Source organism: Betta splendens, chromosome 13, assembly GCF_900634795.4.
Source record: "Betta splendens chromosome 13, fBetSpl5.4, whole genome shotgun sequence".
Classification (NCBI taxonomy): Eukaryota; Metazoa; Chordata; class Actinopteri; order Anabantiformes; family Osphronemidae; genus Betta; species Betta splendens.
Window position 1 is genome coordinate 7,890,257 of NC_040893.2, and position 19,093 is coordinate 7,909,349.

Below are 19,093 nucleotides of genomic sequence, written 5' to 3' on the forward strand. Positions count from 1 at the left end.
TGAGTTCTCTGGAGTCTTGTTGTGGAGTCTTTCCGGTTATACCCATTTATCTTGTTTATACTGGCCATGAAGTCATACCTTCCTGAATCATTTCCTATACTGATGTTAGCCAACAGGAGGCATTCTGCCAAAAAAGCAAAGGAAGCCATGCTTTTGGAACATCTCGTCAAAGTGGCCTAGAAACTGTAATGGAAAAATTGTGCCTTTGTGCTATTTCTTCTCCAACCCAAGGCTGTTAAAGCGAATGCATCTTGTCTTGGAAGCTCGGTGTTCCTTCCTTTGGATAACAAGACATGACGATGCAGAAGTGAGAAAGCAGACATTCTCACTTACAGCGAGATAAGGAGGCACAAACAATTATATTGGTGCAGACAGGCATTCCACCAGAGCCAGAGAAAGGGGTTAAAAGGCAGAGACATCTTGAGGATCGGGGGCTCTTTGCATCACACCTTCGTGGTGTGTGCACTGATCTCCCCAGCTGGTTTTTGGTTCGTTTATGTGCACGATCAACATCCATGCTTTTTATTTTCTTTCCCCATTATTTTTATTTTCTTTATTATTTCAATAAAACACACAAAAGGACAACTCTCTCATCTGCCTCTTTATGGGAAATTTCCAACACAAAACCCAACAGCAAAGAATAATTTATACATCCATCCATTTTCCAACTCGCTTATTCCCTAATGCGGGGTCGTGGGGGTGCTGGAGCCTAAGCCAGCTGGCTATGAGTGGGAGGCAGGGTACACCCTGGACAGGTCGCCAGTCCATCACAGGGCAAAACAGAGACATACAACCTAGAACAAACACTCTCACACCTACAGGCAATGGGGAGAGTCCAATCAACCTAATGCACGTCTTTGGACTGTGGGAGGAAGCCGGAGAACCCGGAGAGAACACACTCAGACACGGGGAGAACGTGCAAACTCCACACAGAAAGGCACCACCGCACCACCGTGCCGCCTACATAATTTATACAATATAATAATAAAATTAGCAAAAACATATTTAAAAAATGATTTGAAATTGTAGCAGACTTAAACTTATTCTTGGCATTTTACAGCAATTTACTATGAAAGACAGCGCTCACTTTATTTCCCAAAGCAAAATGAAATCTCAGTGGAAAAAAATATGAAAATGTGTCAGTAGCCGTGATACTTGACACACGCCTTACCTTAATGTTACCTGAGAAAAGTTCTAACACGAACCGTGTGATAAACACTTACAGTATTTCTCTTCAATTTGGGATGAACCTCAGACAGGAGAAGGAAGGAAACCAGTGCTCAAGGGCATTTTTCACAAACCAAGACGTGACCTTCTGTTTTAAGTTGGCACTTGTTTTGTTTTGTTCCAAGTCAGACATTTAACTATTCCCAGTGGGAAAATCTGAGTGAGCCAAAAAATGAAAGAAACGTCCGGAAAATATGTTAAGGTATTTAAAATGCCTTTCAGGTTTAGCTCATTATAGACGTAACCAACCTGGAGGTCCCATGTTTTTGAGTACATGTTTGGCAACGAGTCGTAGATTCATACATGAGATCATCTTAAATGTCACAGAGGAGCCGAGCAGCAGTCGTACATGAATCACTGGAGCCACCGTTAGAGCCAGTAGTCTGCTGACCACAGTGACCTGGAGTAATGAGTCGTTTGTGTTATCAGGCCAGCAAAACCAGTGGGGATGGTGACAGAGACATGAAGAAGCTGGTGGCACCGTCTCAGTGTGACCTGAACATCGGCCGTGATCTGTCCGGAAACAAGAGATGAAAGTGAACTCCCTCTTTATTCTGAACTGGAGAGAATTCTTTGCTTCAGGTTGGAATGTGTGTTATAAATAAAAAGGAAGCGGCCATTAAAGGAAAAATACCACAAACAATATTATACAACAGACCGTTAAACACATACCACTGACAACCACAAAGATGTAACCTTAGCTTTTGCTTTCCTTCTTAATGTTTTATTGGACCAAGGGGACTCAACTAATCACACTGCTCAGTGTTGGAACACTTAGAACACGTGAAACCACGTAAATTCATGAGATCAATATTTTGTCACAGTTAAAAGCCAGGCTGGTTAGTTACTACGGCTGAATCTAAGTAAGTATTGTATCAGGTGTAATTAGATGTGATGCTTAATGAGTGTTTCTAACGAATTAAATATGTTTATAACAAACAAGGAGCAACGATTGCTGCAGCTTTGATGAAGTGAGGAAACGTTGTCCATGCCTCATTCCTGCGTTGTGTTTCTCGTTGCATGTTGGCTGATTCTCTGCTTCTTCTGAGGACACGTGGTTCAGATGATGGATGGGTGATTGAGGTCACAGGTCGGTTACTATGAATCTAGGCATAAAAGTTAAGTGACTCCAGGCATAACCACAAAATGAACATGAAAGAAGCCCTGTAGTCAGAACTGTGGTGTTCACCAGCGATGCCACAATGGGAGCACCTGTAAAATAACAATCTGTTAAACCGGCCTCGTCTCCGAGAATAGAAACACAGTTTCCTTTGTGTCTCCTGTTTTTTTAATGTACATTACTTTTAAAATACAAGAACCGGTGTCGTCGACCCAATGACTTCAGCAATTAATGACTCCAGTCATCTCCTGTTGCTGGAACCCGGATCCTGATGCTGCCAACTCTCAGTCCAGTGTTCTGTCTCCCAAGGCCCGTTTCTGACTCACTGTGTCTGTCTCATTCACCCCTCACTAATGTGCTGCCTTTCCTTCCTCCCATTCAGGACACTGTCCCACAACAAAGCTAATTTTACATTTATGATGTAATGATGATGCCTTCACACTTACAGGAATCAAAACATACACCGGAGCAGCTGCCATAAAAGCAAAGGCTAAACAATTTAGGTCATGGGTCATCAAAAGAACAATTTAACACTACCGCCGTTATTAAAAGATGCCAGGACACAGTGCGTCACCACTTTCACACAGGTTCAGTTCCCGGCCAGGTGCCCATGCATCAGTTAATCAGTATTCAACTCATTAGAAGACGTGGGATGTGTTGGCAGGTTAGCAAGGCAAAAACAAACAGAGATTTAGATGACTGGGTCAAAGCATCTCCAACCCTGCAGGTTATTGGCAGGTTTTCAGTGGCCAGTACCAGCCTAGAGGTCAAATGAAGGTCGTCTGATGAGTTAGTGACATATTCACATCTTAGTGCATGAGGAGTAAAGGGTGGTCTGCATTTATTAGCTTGTGTTTATTGCATATTTACTGAAGACATCTGGCATTTGACTAATTAATGAAAGATGATTATTTAGAAACACACAAAAGTATACACATCACAGTGCAACCACTCTGCCACAATAACCTGAAGTCTTCCAGTGTCTGGATTCCAGTGAACAAGTGAAAAATGTCCTGAACCCTTTGACAACACACAAACTAACGTGTGTGAAACCAATAAAAAAGTCATTGGTGTGGTCTCACTAACATCTATTCACCTCCGCTTCCTAGTCAGAGGACAGAGGAGGTGGAAACACAGGAAGGCTAAGAAGGATGGCTGAAATAAACCTGAGAACATTGTTTCATTGTTTACTCAGGAGGGAATCTATGTTATATATACTGTGTAGTAACAGTGTCATGTTCCAGTGTGATCCTGTCACGTACAGTAGGACTCGAGCACTGGCACAAATACAGAGAGAGAGAGTCCACATACCACAATTCCATTGTTTGAAAATCTCCTTTGACAATACGGTCAGGAAGAGCTGAGGATGAGAAAATATATTAGGAAAATCCTAAGTTAAACACAGAAATCAAAATGAATCATCCAGCTCTGACCTCAGGAGATGAGCAAGACTAAAGCCGGGGAAGAAGCCAATCAGATTCAAAGGGACTGGAAATGTGAAACAGGTGTACAGTAGATCATGGGTGGTGGAAACACAGGATGTTTAGTAGCGGCTCACAAATGGTGCAAAATAGGAAAAATTATCACAATAAATCGAGCTCTTACAGGAATTCTACAAAAACTGGATCAACAGCTGCTGAACATTTACAGGGAGGGAGCAGGAAGGGCAGCGTGGTGAGTGGTCAGCACCATCACCGCACACAGAGAAGGTCCTGGGGTTGATTTCTCAGCCTCTGTTCACTTCATTTTACTGAAAAAGCAGAAGAAACACTTCCCTCAGACTAAGCTGACACCAGTAAACATCAGTGTTTATGCCGTCATTTATTGGTGTGTGTGACCTCCACTCGATAGTTTCAACCAGCTGAGCCAACATGTTCACATGTTACTGTACATCATCAATATATTCAACTGATCATAGACTGTAAATTCTACTGTGACAACTTCATCTACTGCGTGAAGATCTGTGCTGCTTTTAATGAATTTAATGGGTTCTTGGCGACCAAACACCATCCTGCCAGAACGAGCACAATGCAAAGCATGGCAGCCGTCTGTTCACCACTCTGCTCAACGCCTCCTCATACGTGTTTCATCTCCTCGTTAACGGCATTAGTCTGATGATAGGACCTGGATGCTGAAGACTCTGCTATGCATTTATAGGGGCGGCCACAGCTGACACCTGCATCTGTTCAGATCAGAGCAGTCTGAGCCACGTGTTGTTGGAATGATGGCAATCTGCACCGATGGCTTCATACCATACTGTACCACAGCTATGTTTGGAAAATGCCTTTGTGATGAAGCTGAAGTTCAACACAGAGATATCTTTAAAGAGGTGGAAATTTATTTATAAGAGAAAAACTGTCTACATTATGCCCCACTAATCCCAGAAGTTCCAAAAAAGGAGCTCAGGAATGACAATGATGGTAGCAACACAGTAAACCAATCTATTTCTCAACATGATGCATAAAAAATAAATTCAATGTGAAAATTATCTCATGGCTGTTAGGATTAAATGTGGTGGGAACTGAACGATATTCTCATTTTAACCTTAGAGCACAAATCTGACTTTTACAGTTTACAGGTTCTACTGTTATTTAGTCATGATTACTTTTCTGATGCAACATGACCCTCATGTCTGATGCAACGCTGGGAAACACTGCTGGAAAATACTGGAGCAGTGTCTCCCTCTGCTGAAGGAGTTTGAAACCCCTTGGATTTCACGTCACAGAAAAAATAACTGTTAACGGAGTTTAATAACATGTCAGTTTACTGGTGTCATTTTTAAACCATCTCACTCTACACGTCCCTGTGTTGTGTTGGACTGCACAACCTTATCTTAACTTACCTTATCTACGCAAACGTATCAATAACTACGTGGAAATGTGTCTAAGTCTAACCGATCCTTACTCACAGCGGAAAAAAACAATAAACAATTATTACAGACACGTGTAATTAGATTAGAGGATGAAAAGGACACAATGAGGTTGATCAGGGCAACATTAAAGTGCAGTTTGCAACGAGAGCCGGTTTATCTGATGTGATTGGAGCCATCGACTGGACAAACGTCGCTATCAAAGGACCGTCATAAGATGAAGTGACAAACGCCACACGTGGTTGGGAATAGACTTGAAGCTGGTGCCCGTGAGTGGCTTGTTGGTCATGAACCTGTGTGCCCCCAAATATCATCCTGTCATCCAGTATCAGGGGGTCAGTTCGTCTTCTGTTTCAGCTCCACCTGTTTTGGTGTCACTGTTTATTTCCGTTATTATGCGGAACCTGCCATATTTAAATGATTTCATATATTATTTTGGAGGCGTCATGGGAGGAGTTTGCTACTCAATCTTCTTTTTCCTACTTTTCTGGTTTTGAAGTTTAGTAGGAAATCTATGCAAGTCTTTGTACATGAGGGCCCAGATGATGCTGTGGGCGCAGCTTCCGGTGCTTTGGAGGTGTTTGCTCATGCTCAACGTCAACCAAATGATTCCACTTTACTTTGATTGTAGGGTGAAAGATGCAAAATGAGCCTGCACTTACAGATCACTCATGCGACAAACTGATTATTCACAGTCCATGTACAGTAGTGTCATAATAACAGATTGAAGATTCGAAAAAGTGGAAAAGCAAGACAAAGCTAACACTACTATGTAAGTTGTCCTACTGTGTTATAGTATTAGTTAACTAATTATAGTATTGTTTAGTAGCGTAAATTCCCGTTTAGGTTTATATGAGATGAAGCTCTTTGCCGTTCTATGTTGTATGTCATTACATGTTTGTGCCACACGGGGACAGCATAGAGCAGAGTATGGTAATTCAGCAAAGGCACTTGATGTGCAGTTGGCATGATTTAACTTTCAAATAACCAGCATTTCTGCATGAGCACTTCTTTTTCTTTTTGGAAGTGTATCGTGTAAAATGATTGGATAAAGAGGCCACGGAAGGATCAGGATTGTTTTACAGTGTCAGATGTTTACTGTACATCCCTAATGTTCAAGTGTTCAAATCAGTTAATAATAGTAATAGTAAATTGTTGCATAGGTTGGATATGACCTTTTTTGAGTTTTATTTATTTTTCTTTCACACTCAACAGTGTTACTGTCACAGTCAGTTTTACCAGGTCAGACCTAGTAAACTTACTCATCACCTCCAAACAGCAGGTTGTCCTGCTAAATGAAGGACACAGACCAGAACAGGCGAGCAAAAATCAGGCAATGCTCAGGATGAGGCCAGATTAATCAGCACTTTTGTGCTTTTTAAAGCTGGTTCTATTTTTGCAGAACAGTGCAGGCACATTTGAAATGACCAATCAATGTACATGTACATTAAATTTTAATTAGATTTTCTTGAATCTTTTAATATTTAAAGGCCATCTTCTGAGACTCCTTAAGGTAAAGTTAATATTCATCTGTGGCTTCTTGTTAGTATTGACCTAACAAAGGAAATCTTCACAAAATTAGTTTATCTTTAATTAAAGGAGGTTGTGACTTTAAACGCTAACATGGTAGATTGAAAGAAAGAGGTGGCGCTTCTACTGTAAGCTCTGGGAATGATATTAAAGGTCCACCGATCGCCGTGAGAAAAGATCGACAGGTGTCGGTGCATCGCAAGTTGCCCCGTGTGAAGCTGCTCGCTGGTCAGAGATTTGAGACTGGTCACACTGGAATGACAACAGAAGGCCTGTGCTGTATGTGGAACAGCTTGGAGACAGCAGGCCTTGTCCCATTTATACTAGATTTCTGAGGAAATGTGTAGAATAGTTATTGCAACTTTACTTACAAGCCATGGTGGCATGTAAAAGCATGGAGACGAGGTAGAGATTGTTTTAAAGAAGCGTCCTTTGCCTAAACACAAAACCATTGTTCAGAAAATATGAGGAGACATAACATTACAAAAAAATATGTAAATAACCAAGCACAACATTTCTGAAAGTACAAAACTATGAAACAGAGAAAACACATTAGAGAAAATGTGGGAACTACATTTCTTATTGTTGCTGCCGTTTTATTTTCTAAAACGTTTGCCAAATGTTGTTGAAGTTGTTCTAAAATTCGTTTTTGCGGATCCTGAATGTCGGGGTTGGACCTGACCTAATCTAACCCAAGGCCTAATCACCTCCCGCGGATGGCAGCGTCTTTCTGGCAGACAGGCACTTGCGGCCCTTCACCGGCGGAGGGATACTGTGGTGAAGCGGTGGTATAGTAGAACGCCAGCGTTGCTGGGCTGCTGTTTCCGGGCATCTCAATTGCAACGCTGCGATAGATTGTCCACATTTTTCGTGAAACCACAGCCGCCACGTTTCAACAACGAATTGGTTTAACTGGCTGCGTAAGTTAAACACAAATTCCCAGGCGTTTTAATCCTCTCACGTAGCTTGAAGAGTCAACGAGACGATGGTGAGTACTGATTAGCTCATGTGAGTCACGTTAGCACTGTTAGCTACGTTAGAGCTAGCCGTGTGTTAATAACGCCTGCTTTGCGCTGATCTGCAAATAACATCCGGCAAGCAGTCGTTAGTGCATTCAGTAATACGCTTAACGCGTAGTGTTCTTATCGTTGCCTGGCCGTTAGCTAACGTAAGCTAACAACAGCTGTCCGATGCTGCACTTGCTACTGGTCTGCAAACACCTTCGTGATGGGCAGCTAATGTGACCAGACATCAACATGCAGTAATGCACTTGTTAGTTTGGCCCAATCGTGTGCAGCGATATGAGCCTGCATCAGTAGTTAATGAGCGAGGACGCTGTGTGTGTTAGTGGGTTAGCGTTATGTGGCAACTGCGTAGCGACGTGTATCGTGAGAGGGACAGGCAATCTGCCTCTTCCTCGTGCGGACTAGCGTTCATTTAGCACATTTTCCAAAGCTTCGTAAATATTGCCGCTTCAGCCCCGTCAGAAATCATAGCTACCACCCAAGGCTTATAGCGTGTCTTGTTATCTTTGAGTCGAGAGTGGGCGTGGTGGCGGTGAAGAGGGTGATGTGTAAAAATAGAGCGTCCGCCGTTAACGTGATCTTCAGCCACGTCTCGTTAATCTCGCCTGACAGGCCGCCCCGCTGCGACCGACTGCGCTCCCGACTGCTGCTTTGTCGTCCCACATAACGAGGCGCAGGGCGTTCGGGATGCAGCGGCACTTTTGACATGCGCAACGAGCAAATTATCGCCGCGATTCGCGATTACGCAAGGACCCACGCGAGCAGGTAGTAGTCTGCTGCTCGCCGCTGGCAACAATTGTCTGGTCATGTCGCCTGCGGCTGGTGGCGGTGATGACGCTGCCAAATACCGGCAACGCCACCATGACCGCATCCCCTTCGTTACGTATTGCGCCACAACGTTGAGCCGCATTCTGCTCCCGCTGAACGATCCTCGGTGCCACCCCTCCTCCTGCACCTCCCTTCCCCCCGCATTGAAGCAGCCCATGCTTGGTGCAGTAGGCTGGCAGGACCCGCAATGCACCCTCCAAATTGAGCACAATCTGTGTTTTAAAAAAAAGAAGAAATATGCGCCCCACCGTGGCACTACGTGGAGCTGTGTCCCGTTAGTCGCCTCATCCACTATGATTCCCTGTGTTGTAAAGGAACACATGGCCGGTGACGGATGCTACCATGTGCCACGTAAGGAAACTTGTCCCATACTACATCAATTCACCTGCAGCACTCTAGGTTTAATTCACATGACACGATCACCCGTTTACCGAAGAGCCTCCAGGCAGGAGAACGGCTAAGCACTCTTCGCGGCAGCCATTAAATCTTGTAATGCTCAACTGTTCCCTGCGCTGATCCAGACACTGCTTGCTTCAGCACCACCGAATTAGCTGGCACTGGGCAGAATGGATACTCTGCAGTCTGCCTTGCTCTCTTCTTCTCCCCCCCCCCCCCCCCCCACAGCCAACATGGTGACTCATTTGAAATTGACTAAAAGAGCACATGACGTTCGCACCACCTCCAGCTCCGAAATGTTAGCTTTAATCTCTTTGTTTTTTAAAAGGCGAAAGATTGGTAAAAACACCTGTTTCCTTGTTTGTAAGAGCACCAGGAATAAACAGAATACATTATTTATGTGTTTTACTCTGGAGCTGCACCTACTACCCCTGGTCAAACTCAACAAAAAATGAGGGCCCGGCCTGTTATGTCATTGTGTTATTTAATACTTCACGAAGAAAGCGGAGTCGTTCCATGCCACTTTCAAGGACTACAAAGCCCAACATGCTTTCTACAAAGCGCGAGGCCCCGTTGAGCAACAATTGGCACAGGTGCTGGTTTATGATAGCAAATCAAGCATCACATTTGTTCGCTTACAGCAGTGCAGAGAGGTGGTTAGTTGCCGTGATATTCTGTGTGCTACATTGGCGACCCTATTCACGTCTCCCTAATTATAGCAAGCGTGTGTATTTCAGGCTGTGGAGTATTTATACCGTCCCTCATCACAGTTTCTCGGCCTGAAGTGGGCATGTTGACTGACTTAGAAAGGCCTGGTAAGACCTGATGCTGGTGTCGTCTCCTATGTAATTGAAAAATGAGTTTGATTTGTGAGTCCGCATTTTGTTTGTTGAAGTTGTTGGTTCATGTAACATAATCAAGTGTTGCTCTAATAAAAATATCTGAAAAGATGTAACACAAAACCACCTTCAATTGAATGGGGGTCTATCATAATTTGTCCATTAGGTGCCAGGTCATAACAGGTAGAAGGGCTCTGTCACAGCATCACAGGTAATGGATATGTATGTCTGGTACGATGCTCTCCTCACTCTGTTTGAATCTGCAGTGTTGGAGTGGATTTGCACTTCTCTTCAGGTTCTTTTGACAGTGAAGTCGACGTGCTCCTTCTTAGGCCAACTGGCAATTTACAGCTCTGCGTGTCCTCGTGAATTTTTTTCTTTAGTCACATATCCCAAGAATTAATTTTTGACTATGAAACAGTCACAGCCTGGAGGTGTGAATGGCAGCTGTAAAAGTTGGCTTTTCTTCTTCATACACAGCAGCCTCTGTTCTTGGTAATGTGAGACGGCAATGGAAAATCAATCATAGACACTTTACTGAATTATACATGTTGTATCAGTTGTTTTTTTTATATAGTGCCTCTCCCCTCAACAATAGTTATCTAGTAAGTCCAGCTGTAAAGAATTATTTCTTTTGGCACTTTTGGAAGGGATGCCTGCCAACATTTTTCTATTGGTTATGGACCATTAATTACTAATATGTCTTATTTTGTTATCAGGCTGATCAGCTGACTGAGGAACAAATTGCTGGTGAGTACATTATCTGTGTTTGGCTTGTTCAAATGTATTGATCATACAATACATCATTAAACCAAAGTAATTTAGGAAGATGTGTTGTTTGTTTTTTTTCACTGTGACATTGGCAAACTAACTGTTATTCCTGTCCATGTTCAGAATTTAAGGAGGCGTTCTCACTGTTTGACAAGGATGGTGACGGTACAATCACCACCAAAGAGCTTGGGACTGTAATGCGGTCTCTGGGACAGAACCCTACTGAGGCAGAGCTGCAGGATATGATCAATGAGGTGGATGCAGATGGTGAGGAGAACTGTGCAAATTTAAGCGTGACCTTAAAGGCCTAATCAGTAATATCTTACTGCCGCTATTTGTAATGTAGCAGTGTGGGTGGACGACGTGATGGCTAGAAAGATTATTGATATCATGCTGTGGTGCACATTCTATCACATGAGGTTCTATGGCCTGTACTCAACCTGCAACTCAGCATGATGTTTGTCAGAGTAACAGGTGGCGTAACAGATTACAACATATACAAATGACTGTACTCTGGAATAAATATCAAGTTTCCAAGTCTGAATTTAAGTTATACTGTGCTTGAACCTTCATCCACTATTTAGCAGTGTCAAACTTTAAATTCGGAGACAGAAGTAGCGTAGTAGCAAGGTAACCAAGATATATAGTTTGAAACTGCACTATAAGCATGTAAACTCATTAAAGTAACAAGGACTGCTTGTGATTGTGTAGGTAATGGGACAATTGACTTTCCTGAGTTCCTGACCATGATGGCAAGAAAAATGAAAGATACTGATAGCGAGGAGGAAATCAGAGAAGCCTTCAGAGTCTTTGACAAGGTATGCTAGTCCCCAAAATGAGCTGTCATATCTCAGTGTTTGCCATACAGTTTGTTCATCTAAACTAAGTATCTTTTAAACACATTCACACACTTTTTTCATTGAAGTATTCAAGTAGCACTGATCTGTCATTAGGTATCAGAGTAGGGACCGTCTTACCTCATCTTACTTTCTGTACGTTCAACTCACCTGTGGCTATCTACAGGATGGTAATGGCTACATCAGCGCCGCAGAGCTACGGCATGTCATGACCAACTTGGGGGAGAAGCTCACTGACGAAGAGGTAGATGAAATGATCCGTGAGGCTGACATTGATGGCGATGGTCAGGTCAACTATGAGGGTAAGGTGTTACATCAGGCTGCCAATGAAGTTCTTGTAGATAAAAGATTTGAAGGACACTTACCATCTACCACTAACTAATCATTCTTTTTCTTGATATATCAGTACTTAATCTTTAACATTTACTTTAAGCTTGTATGCGCTTTTTTGTCTTTCTTCTGCAGAGTTTGTCCAGATGATGACTGCCAAGTGAACAGAATGCTGAAATAACACTCAACGTTGCTTGTCCTTAAGATCATTGTTTTTAAAAACCAAAAAAGGAACAATCGTCAATTAATACCCCACCCCACCCCCTAAACCCCATCTGTAGTATTCTGCAATTTGTGCTTCAGTGCATCCAACTACTTCTAAGGTATCTGTTTAGCAAACACCAACAGAATAATCCCTGGAGAAGTTAATGGACCAAGTTTTAAGAGGGCCAAAGCCCACATTTCAGACCAAGATTCTGCTGAGTCACCCAGCTCCTGATTAGTTTAGATGAAAGAGCAACACTGAGAAGGCAGAGGGATAGGAACCCCTGCCACAGTTCGTTTAGAGAAGTTGACTATTTAATCTTTCCAATACTTCAATGTTGAAAATGAATCTCTTGCACATCGGCGATTCTATAAGCTATTGAGTTGAATACTCTTCTTGCATGCACCCTTTCTGTGGCAGTCACAAGGAGGCTCTGGTCCCATCAGAAGTAGTGTTCAGACTGTGTACACACTGGAGGTATATACATAAATATATAGCTATATATCTGTAAAAATTTGTGTCACTATTGATTATTGCAAGAGCAACTAGATGCGATATAGGCTGTTCTTTGGGGCTCAGTTGCAGTCGAGCATTCTTATACCTTGAAGTGTTCAGACGAGGACGAGACGCTGAGAAGTGCGGAAGGTTTTCTCTCCCTCCTGCGGGACGTTACGCTGTCTTGTTTTTGAGTCGTGGGCTTTCCGTTGCCTGCAGCATCTCGTTGGAGACAGTTGTGCGTCCTTGGGACGGTTAATGTTAAGACACTTGAGCGCTGCAGTGAATACGTTTGTTCTTCAGACAGATAATCCTGATGATACAGTACAATATTGATGTAATGCTTTATAAATGTGCTCTCAAATAATATTAATGACAAACTTTGGTCACAAAATATATCAGTATATATTAGTGTATCGTAAAGTTTGCATTGCCTATTGTTGTAGTAAATAACCTGTGACATGTTTTCTCTTTGGTTTTGAAATGTGCCATAATATTCTAAAAACACCTCAACTTCTTGCAAGACTCGTAGTTCATTAGAATATAATAAACCTACTTAATGTAATGACATAAAATACATGCAGTTGAACATATTTGCACTTTGGTGTCAAAAACGTGGATATTAAAAAGAAACCAAACGTCGCTGTTGCTGCTGCTATAACAACTCGTGTTCCACTCATTACTCGTTGTCGTTGGTGTCCGATCTTCAATTTGTAGTCCGGTGATTCAAACTTCAGTCTGTTTGCTGTTTTACTGATCAGAATGCTTATACTGTATAGTCACAAATACTACTTGTGTTGGGGGCGATGTTTTTAATTAGGCTGATAGATGGCGCTTACACTTGGGGACGGAATTGGGTCGTAGCAAAGAATTCAGCTGTAGATGCAATATTGACTTGGTTACATTGGAGAAGCAGGTTAGTTGAGTCAACTTAGGATGAGGCATTTCAACTGGTTACCTTGGATTCAGATGTAAATGGTAAACGGACTGTTAACTTCCGAAAGGTGTTTCCAAAATGTAAAGATGTGATATATTTTCCATAACTCAATAAATTGACTGAGCTTTATATCGCTGGCATTGTCTTGTGTTTAACATTTAGATTTCACACACCCTGTGGTTTCCTACAGTTCAAGTCAGTTAGTACAAATCTACTCCTCGGACTACAAATACCACTCTAGTAGTGCACGCCACCTTTACCCTGTGCCAGAAAAGACTACTAATCCCATCCAGCCTCAGACTGGGTCAGGGCAGGTCAATCCAGCCCTTCACTGGTGAAACGGTGCCTGAAACACGCTATATTTAGAGGCTCATGAGACCATAGGAGCCGGGGGTAATTCTCCAGGTAAGCCTCAGCCGTGACCCGTCAACCTGACCCTCAACAGGTCAACAGGATTACATGTAGTTTTTTTCCAATTAGACGTGATTAGATACGCATCCATGTAATGATCACATGAATAGATGAGGTCAGTTCGGGACCTTTTTATTTTCAGTTTTTCACCTAATCAGATCCAATTATGCTCTTAAAAGGTAACATGAAGGTCAGTGTATCACCTTAAAGCTTCCGATAACCTAACTGCATGTGTTTAGTGTTTTTTTTCTATGCTTCATTTAATGTTCTTTGATGTTTAGGCTGCTCAGTAACAAACATCATGTCTTTTTTTTAATGTGTAAACTGCCTGACCTACTGTAACTGACATCCCTAGAGGCAGGTCAGGATGCCAGAGCCTACCTAGGTTAAGCTTCTACCTTTCTGCTCCCCATCTGTTAACAGGCAGACCTTTCTTTTTTGCCCTTTTGTTATTCTCTGAATGTACTGTAAGTGATGTCATTCTTAAACCTGGAATCCAGTCGTCGCTTTACTTGGATGTAAATGAATTGACTGCAGGTTGGAGGATGAACAGACCAGCTTTTCTATCACAACACATACAGGTGGCCAACATTATGCTACATTTACATTTACATATTACATTGCTGTAATTTCTGTAAGTGTAACTTAAAAAAAGAAATCACCAGTGTGATTGTCTCCTCTGTCATCTGAGATAAAGCAACCAGTCTCATGGGGAGTAAGCACGACATCACAGTTTGATTTAAATCTTATACAGTAATAGGTGCCTGTGTTGCAATTGTTAGGAAAGATCTGTGACTGAAAGAAACAGGGGTATTTTATTTTTCTGCTATAGTTAATATTTTGATAAAAGAGTAATGGAACAAGACAAAATGAGCTTATCTGTTGTAGGTAACTTTCTCTCACTGGTCATCTCAAGATTATTTGTTTACAAAATGGAAGAGACCTTCCTGATTCAATTAGCCTCTGCTAATGGCTCATGTCTAATTTAGATAAGCTTTGGAAAACATTTGGATAGGCCCAATAAGAACATATAATTAGAAGTTAATTGCAAATATTGGAATATGCCATCTTTCCATCTTTTCACCATCATACACTACAGTGTATATATAGCAAATGTTGTGCATAATATATGCATATATATGCATATAACTATATAATATATATATATATATATATATATATATGTTTCATATAAATAATTTATAATGACAATTTTTTCTTGGAATATTAAATCAAATTGAATTGACTTTTCTTGAACACTAGGTGGCGATGTTCCTTTAAATTGTAACTCCACTTGCCTGGCCAAGGCCTGTATAGCTCACTGTGACTGAGACAGGAAGGAGATGAGGTGCTAACCCAAAGCAGCTGAGTGAACAAACAAATGATTCAGTGACATTTTCAGCAAAACATGATTTAACACCACTTAGAACGAGACTACGTGTTCTCCTAAAAAAATTAATGTGTTTTCATGTGTAAGAGCTGGTGGGTGTGCATGCGTGCGTTGTGTAAGCGCTCGCCTGGCTGCACCACACCCCACACCCCACAACCCAAAGCTGTGTGTTAGCGTTGTAATGTAATCACCCTGCTTCAGACACAGCATATTCATTTTCACTATGGGAGGGCAGAAGTAGACAAACTGTGTTATGTGAACTGACCTGATCAATACAGACTCGGGATTACGTTTCTATTTTACTACTAAGGTTTTTGCACAGTTAATTGAATGTACTGTATCCACTTGCAAGAACACAAATGAGCAAATCCAGCGTCTCTGCTGCAGCCTGCTCTTTCCTCTGGGACGTTTGGAAAGTCAGACTTTTTGATGACAAACCGAACTAAACTGATGTCGCAGCAGATTTTTATCAAATAGACAGATATGGTGCATTAATCACTAAGCTCTGTTGAAACAAGCAGCAGTTGCAGGGTAAGTTTCTGAAGTGTGTGTACCTCTTCCTTGTTGACTCCCCTCTTATCTCCAGCAACAGCCCAACAAGTCTCAGAGGTGCTTTCTATTCGAAGTCAGAAAACACATGTTTCGGAGTTTTTCAAAGAATAGAGAAGTTAGTTGTCATTTACCAATGCACTGAAACCCGATGCCTATAATAGGTTCTGTTTTTCTGATTCTGAACACTCGCCGTGAGCCACAGGTGAGACAGGTCATCAGTGAGACGTGTACGTCACAAGATTTCATAGAGGAGAAAGAGAAAGAAGATTGGAAAAATATGATTGCAGTATATGTGAAGTGTTGTGTCTGTAAGTTATGGCTGATATAGTTTTGGGTTTCTCTTTAAAAAGGCCTTTTGGAATTTCACCGGGTCAAGAATTAGAAGTTGAACAACAAGACGAGTAAGCAGAGGACCTGCGTCCAGTGCCTTTCATGCCAACACATTACGCAAGTGCTTCAAATGAGGAAGTATCACAAGGACACTTTTCTAATTACAGACCACAATGATGCTTTTTGTCCAACTATATTGAACTGTTTTTGTTTTCCGTCAAGTCCATTATGAAATATTCTAATACAGAAAGCTAAATGAATTCTAAGAAACCTGCTGGGCAGCGTTGTGTGAAATGCATGTGTGCAGTGTTCATCTGACTGGGAGGCGTACAAAAACACCATTCCCACACCAGGACCTGCCTCCATGTTCTGGTTAAAGGGAAACCAGGCTGAAAGCACTGAACCAGACAAGGCTTCTGGACAGATCCAAACCATCAGTGAGTGTCTGCTACTGGTGGGACACAGTGAAAGGCACAAGCAGAAGTGAAAACGAAGTTGCAACACACAGAAGAGGAACCTGGTTATAAATAGCCCTTCATCAGATGTCTCCAGCAATACTCAGCCCCTTTCACTTTGTGGGGATGTAATGTTCTGCCTAATGGCCTGTCACAGCACATCTGTGAGGAACCTGAACGGATCAGACTGTACAGCACCACATGTGGTCTGACCACCTCTTAGGGATGATGTACTGACAGTAAGAGCCTCTACCTGCCACAGGCGAATGCTGGTCTGTGAGATGAAGCCAGAGCACCAGAGTTTTACAGTACAATGTCTTTGTTCAGTGACTCTGTAATAGTGTGTCCTTTGTTTACATCCTGACAGGGACGATAGAGAGCAGCTCCTGGTGGCAGGTTTATGCGATTAGTTAGGATTACATCAGGCAACAACACACCTGAGCAACAGGTCCCCGGGAAAAACCCTGCTGTGTGTGCGTCCACTGAACCAGCGCTGCATCTGTGGCTGTGTTTCTATCATCCTGCTTTGTATGGTGACCTCTACAATGAGGTCAGTCTGAAGAAATGATCTTTTTTAATAATACAATTTTCATTGTTACTTTGAAATGATTTCAATGGAAATGCCCTGGTTATTTACATGCAGTGACTCTATTTGACTGGCGAGGTCAGTTCATTTGTTTTTGCTCTACACTGAACACATGCAAGTAAAGAGAGCGACACTTACAGCAGTTTGACAGCACTGGCACAAATTGTAGAATAAAAGTAATCAGGTTCACAGGTGACTACAGAGCTGCAGAGTTTTCCAACCCTTTTCTTGCCTTGCTGCGTAATTAAACTTCTTCCAACAATTTTGTAAATTAGCTCGTAAATTGTAATTGATTTATGTGACTGTAATTAGTGAGCTTGTTCCAGATGCTGCCCAAACCACCACTCTACTGTCACCTTGCATCATACTGCACATAAGCTTGTGTGGTTTGCATCACGGCCAAATTCTTCTTTCACACTTTGGCAGAACCTAATCGCATTCCAATCGGAGCATTGCGTCGATCCAGAACATCTTGCTACAGACTAGTTGGCTTTTTCTCTGTGATTTGCATCTCTATCCCCCAGTGTTGTGTGTTGGGCAGGTCAAGCAGTGGATGCCTGATCAAAGATGTCACTGTTAATGCAACAATACTAAAACCTTGATGTCGTCAGGTGCTTTTCATTACCATTCTAGTCCAGTAATATTAATTCAGGGTTAATTAATTAACTAATTTAGCGTTTGTGTGGTGTTCTTCGTGCTGGAATAGTCCACATGTGTTGCTCCAGCTCCAGCTCTTTGAACAAACTTTACTGGTCTGGGCGTAGTCAGCAGCGTTGCAGCTCATCTGGAGGGTGAAAACAAACAAAGAGGATGAACAATAACCAACCTTCTAGGACTTCCAGGACATGCACAGCTGAAAAAATGTGCTGCGTAATTTAAGTTGTTGTTGACTTTTTCATTACCCAGAAATCTGATACTCAGATATCTGAAAACCCACTAGACTTGAAAAAGAGGCCCCACCGGCCAAATATCACAATCACACAGAACAAAAACGGTAAAACATCCAAAGACATGGAAACCATGTTTGTCCCCTTTCTCTCTTTCTAGTCTCAGCCACAAAACACACACACACACACACACACACACACACACACACACACACACACACACACACACACACACACACACACACACACACACACACACACACACACACACACACACACACACACTTGACGTGTGATTCTCCATCACACCACTATTCACTGTTGGATTTTCAGTTCAGTTCAATCACTACTAACAGTCTGTTTTCAATTAGTAATGAGACATTCAGACAAAAACATCTGAGACCAAAATTTCCTGCGCTCCCAAAGTTTCGTAACTCCACTCATGACCGTTTAACTTGACAATCCTTCTTCCAGTGAGTTATGAGTTCCAATAAATGCTCAGAACCGCTTTTTACTGATACCAGGTCGCTTCCTGAAAATGACCCATGTACGTCAGTTATTGTCTTTGTTGAAAGGTTGAAATCCGTTTACACTGGTGGGAAAAATGTGACGCTTTCACTGACTACATGACTGTGGAGATTCCCAGTCTTTCAGGTCATGGCGTGATATTTCCAAAAGTGATGTTTAATGGCAAATCGATTTGTTTCAGGTTCCTATTTCCACTGACACAAAAGCTGAAGGCTGATTAAAAACACCCCATTCAGTTCATTTAAAGGTTTCTTTGTATTTCATTGACGGGGGAAATAATGCTGACCACAACAACCACATCCACTTATTATTTATATACTGTACATGTATATTCAAATTTTTGTGACCTATAGTTCAGTGAAAGTGAGGAACTGTTGTTTCTACACAGCATGACAGTGTTTTTATTATTTTGCCATATTTTTCTGTATATTGCTTTAATTAAGGTTTATCTATGTTAAAATGTTAACTTACTGTAACGTAATGCTTGAACAATAGAACCAGGCCCAGTCAGCCAGAAAAGAAAGT

The 19,093-nt window shown here is 42.0% G+C and overlaps 1 protein-coding gene across 1 annotated transcript; it reads left to right on the forward strand.

Moving 5' to 3' along the window:
- Positions 1 to 7,514: 7,514 nt before the first annotated feature.
- On the forward strand, positions 7,515 to 13,558 carry calm3a (calmodulin 3a (phosphorylase kinase, delta)). The gene is made up of 6 exons (XM_029170794.2): positions 7,515 to 7,734; positions 10,554 to 10,584; positions 10,729 to 10,872; positions 11,317 to 11,423; positions 11,629 to 11,764; positions 11,928 to 13,558. Exons 1-6 carry the CDS (start codon positions 7,732 to 7,734, stop codon positions 11,954 to 11,956), a joined length of 450 nt encoding a protein of 149 aa, XP_029026627.1. The 5' UTR covers positions 7,515 to 7,731; the 3' UTR covers positions 11,957 to 13,558.
- Positions 13,559 to 19,093: the final 5,535 nt, after the last annotated feature.

Coding starts and splice junctions, on each gene's coding strand:
- calm3a (XM_029170794.2), top strand. Junction 10,873..11,316: donor CAATGAGGTGGATGCAGATG/GTGAGGAGAACT, acceptor GTGATTGTGTAG/GTAATGGGACAATTGACTTT. Junction 11,424..11,628: donor CCTTCAGAGTCTTTGACAAG/GTATGCTAGTCC, acceptor GGCTATCTACAG/GATGGTAATGGCTACATCAG.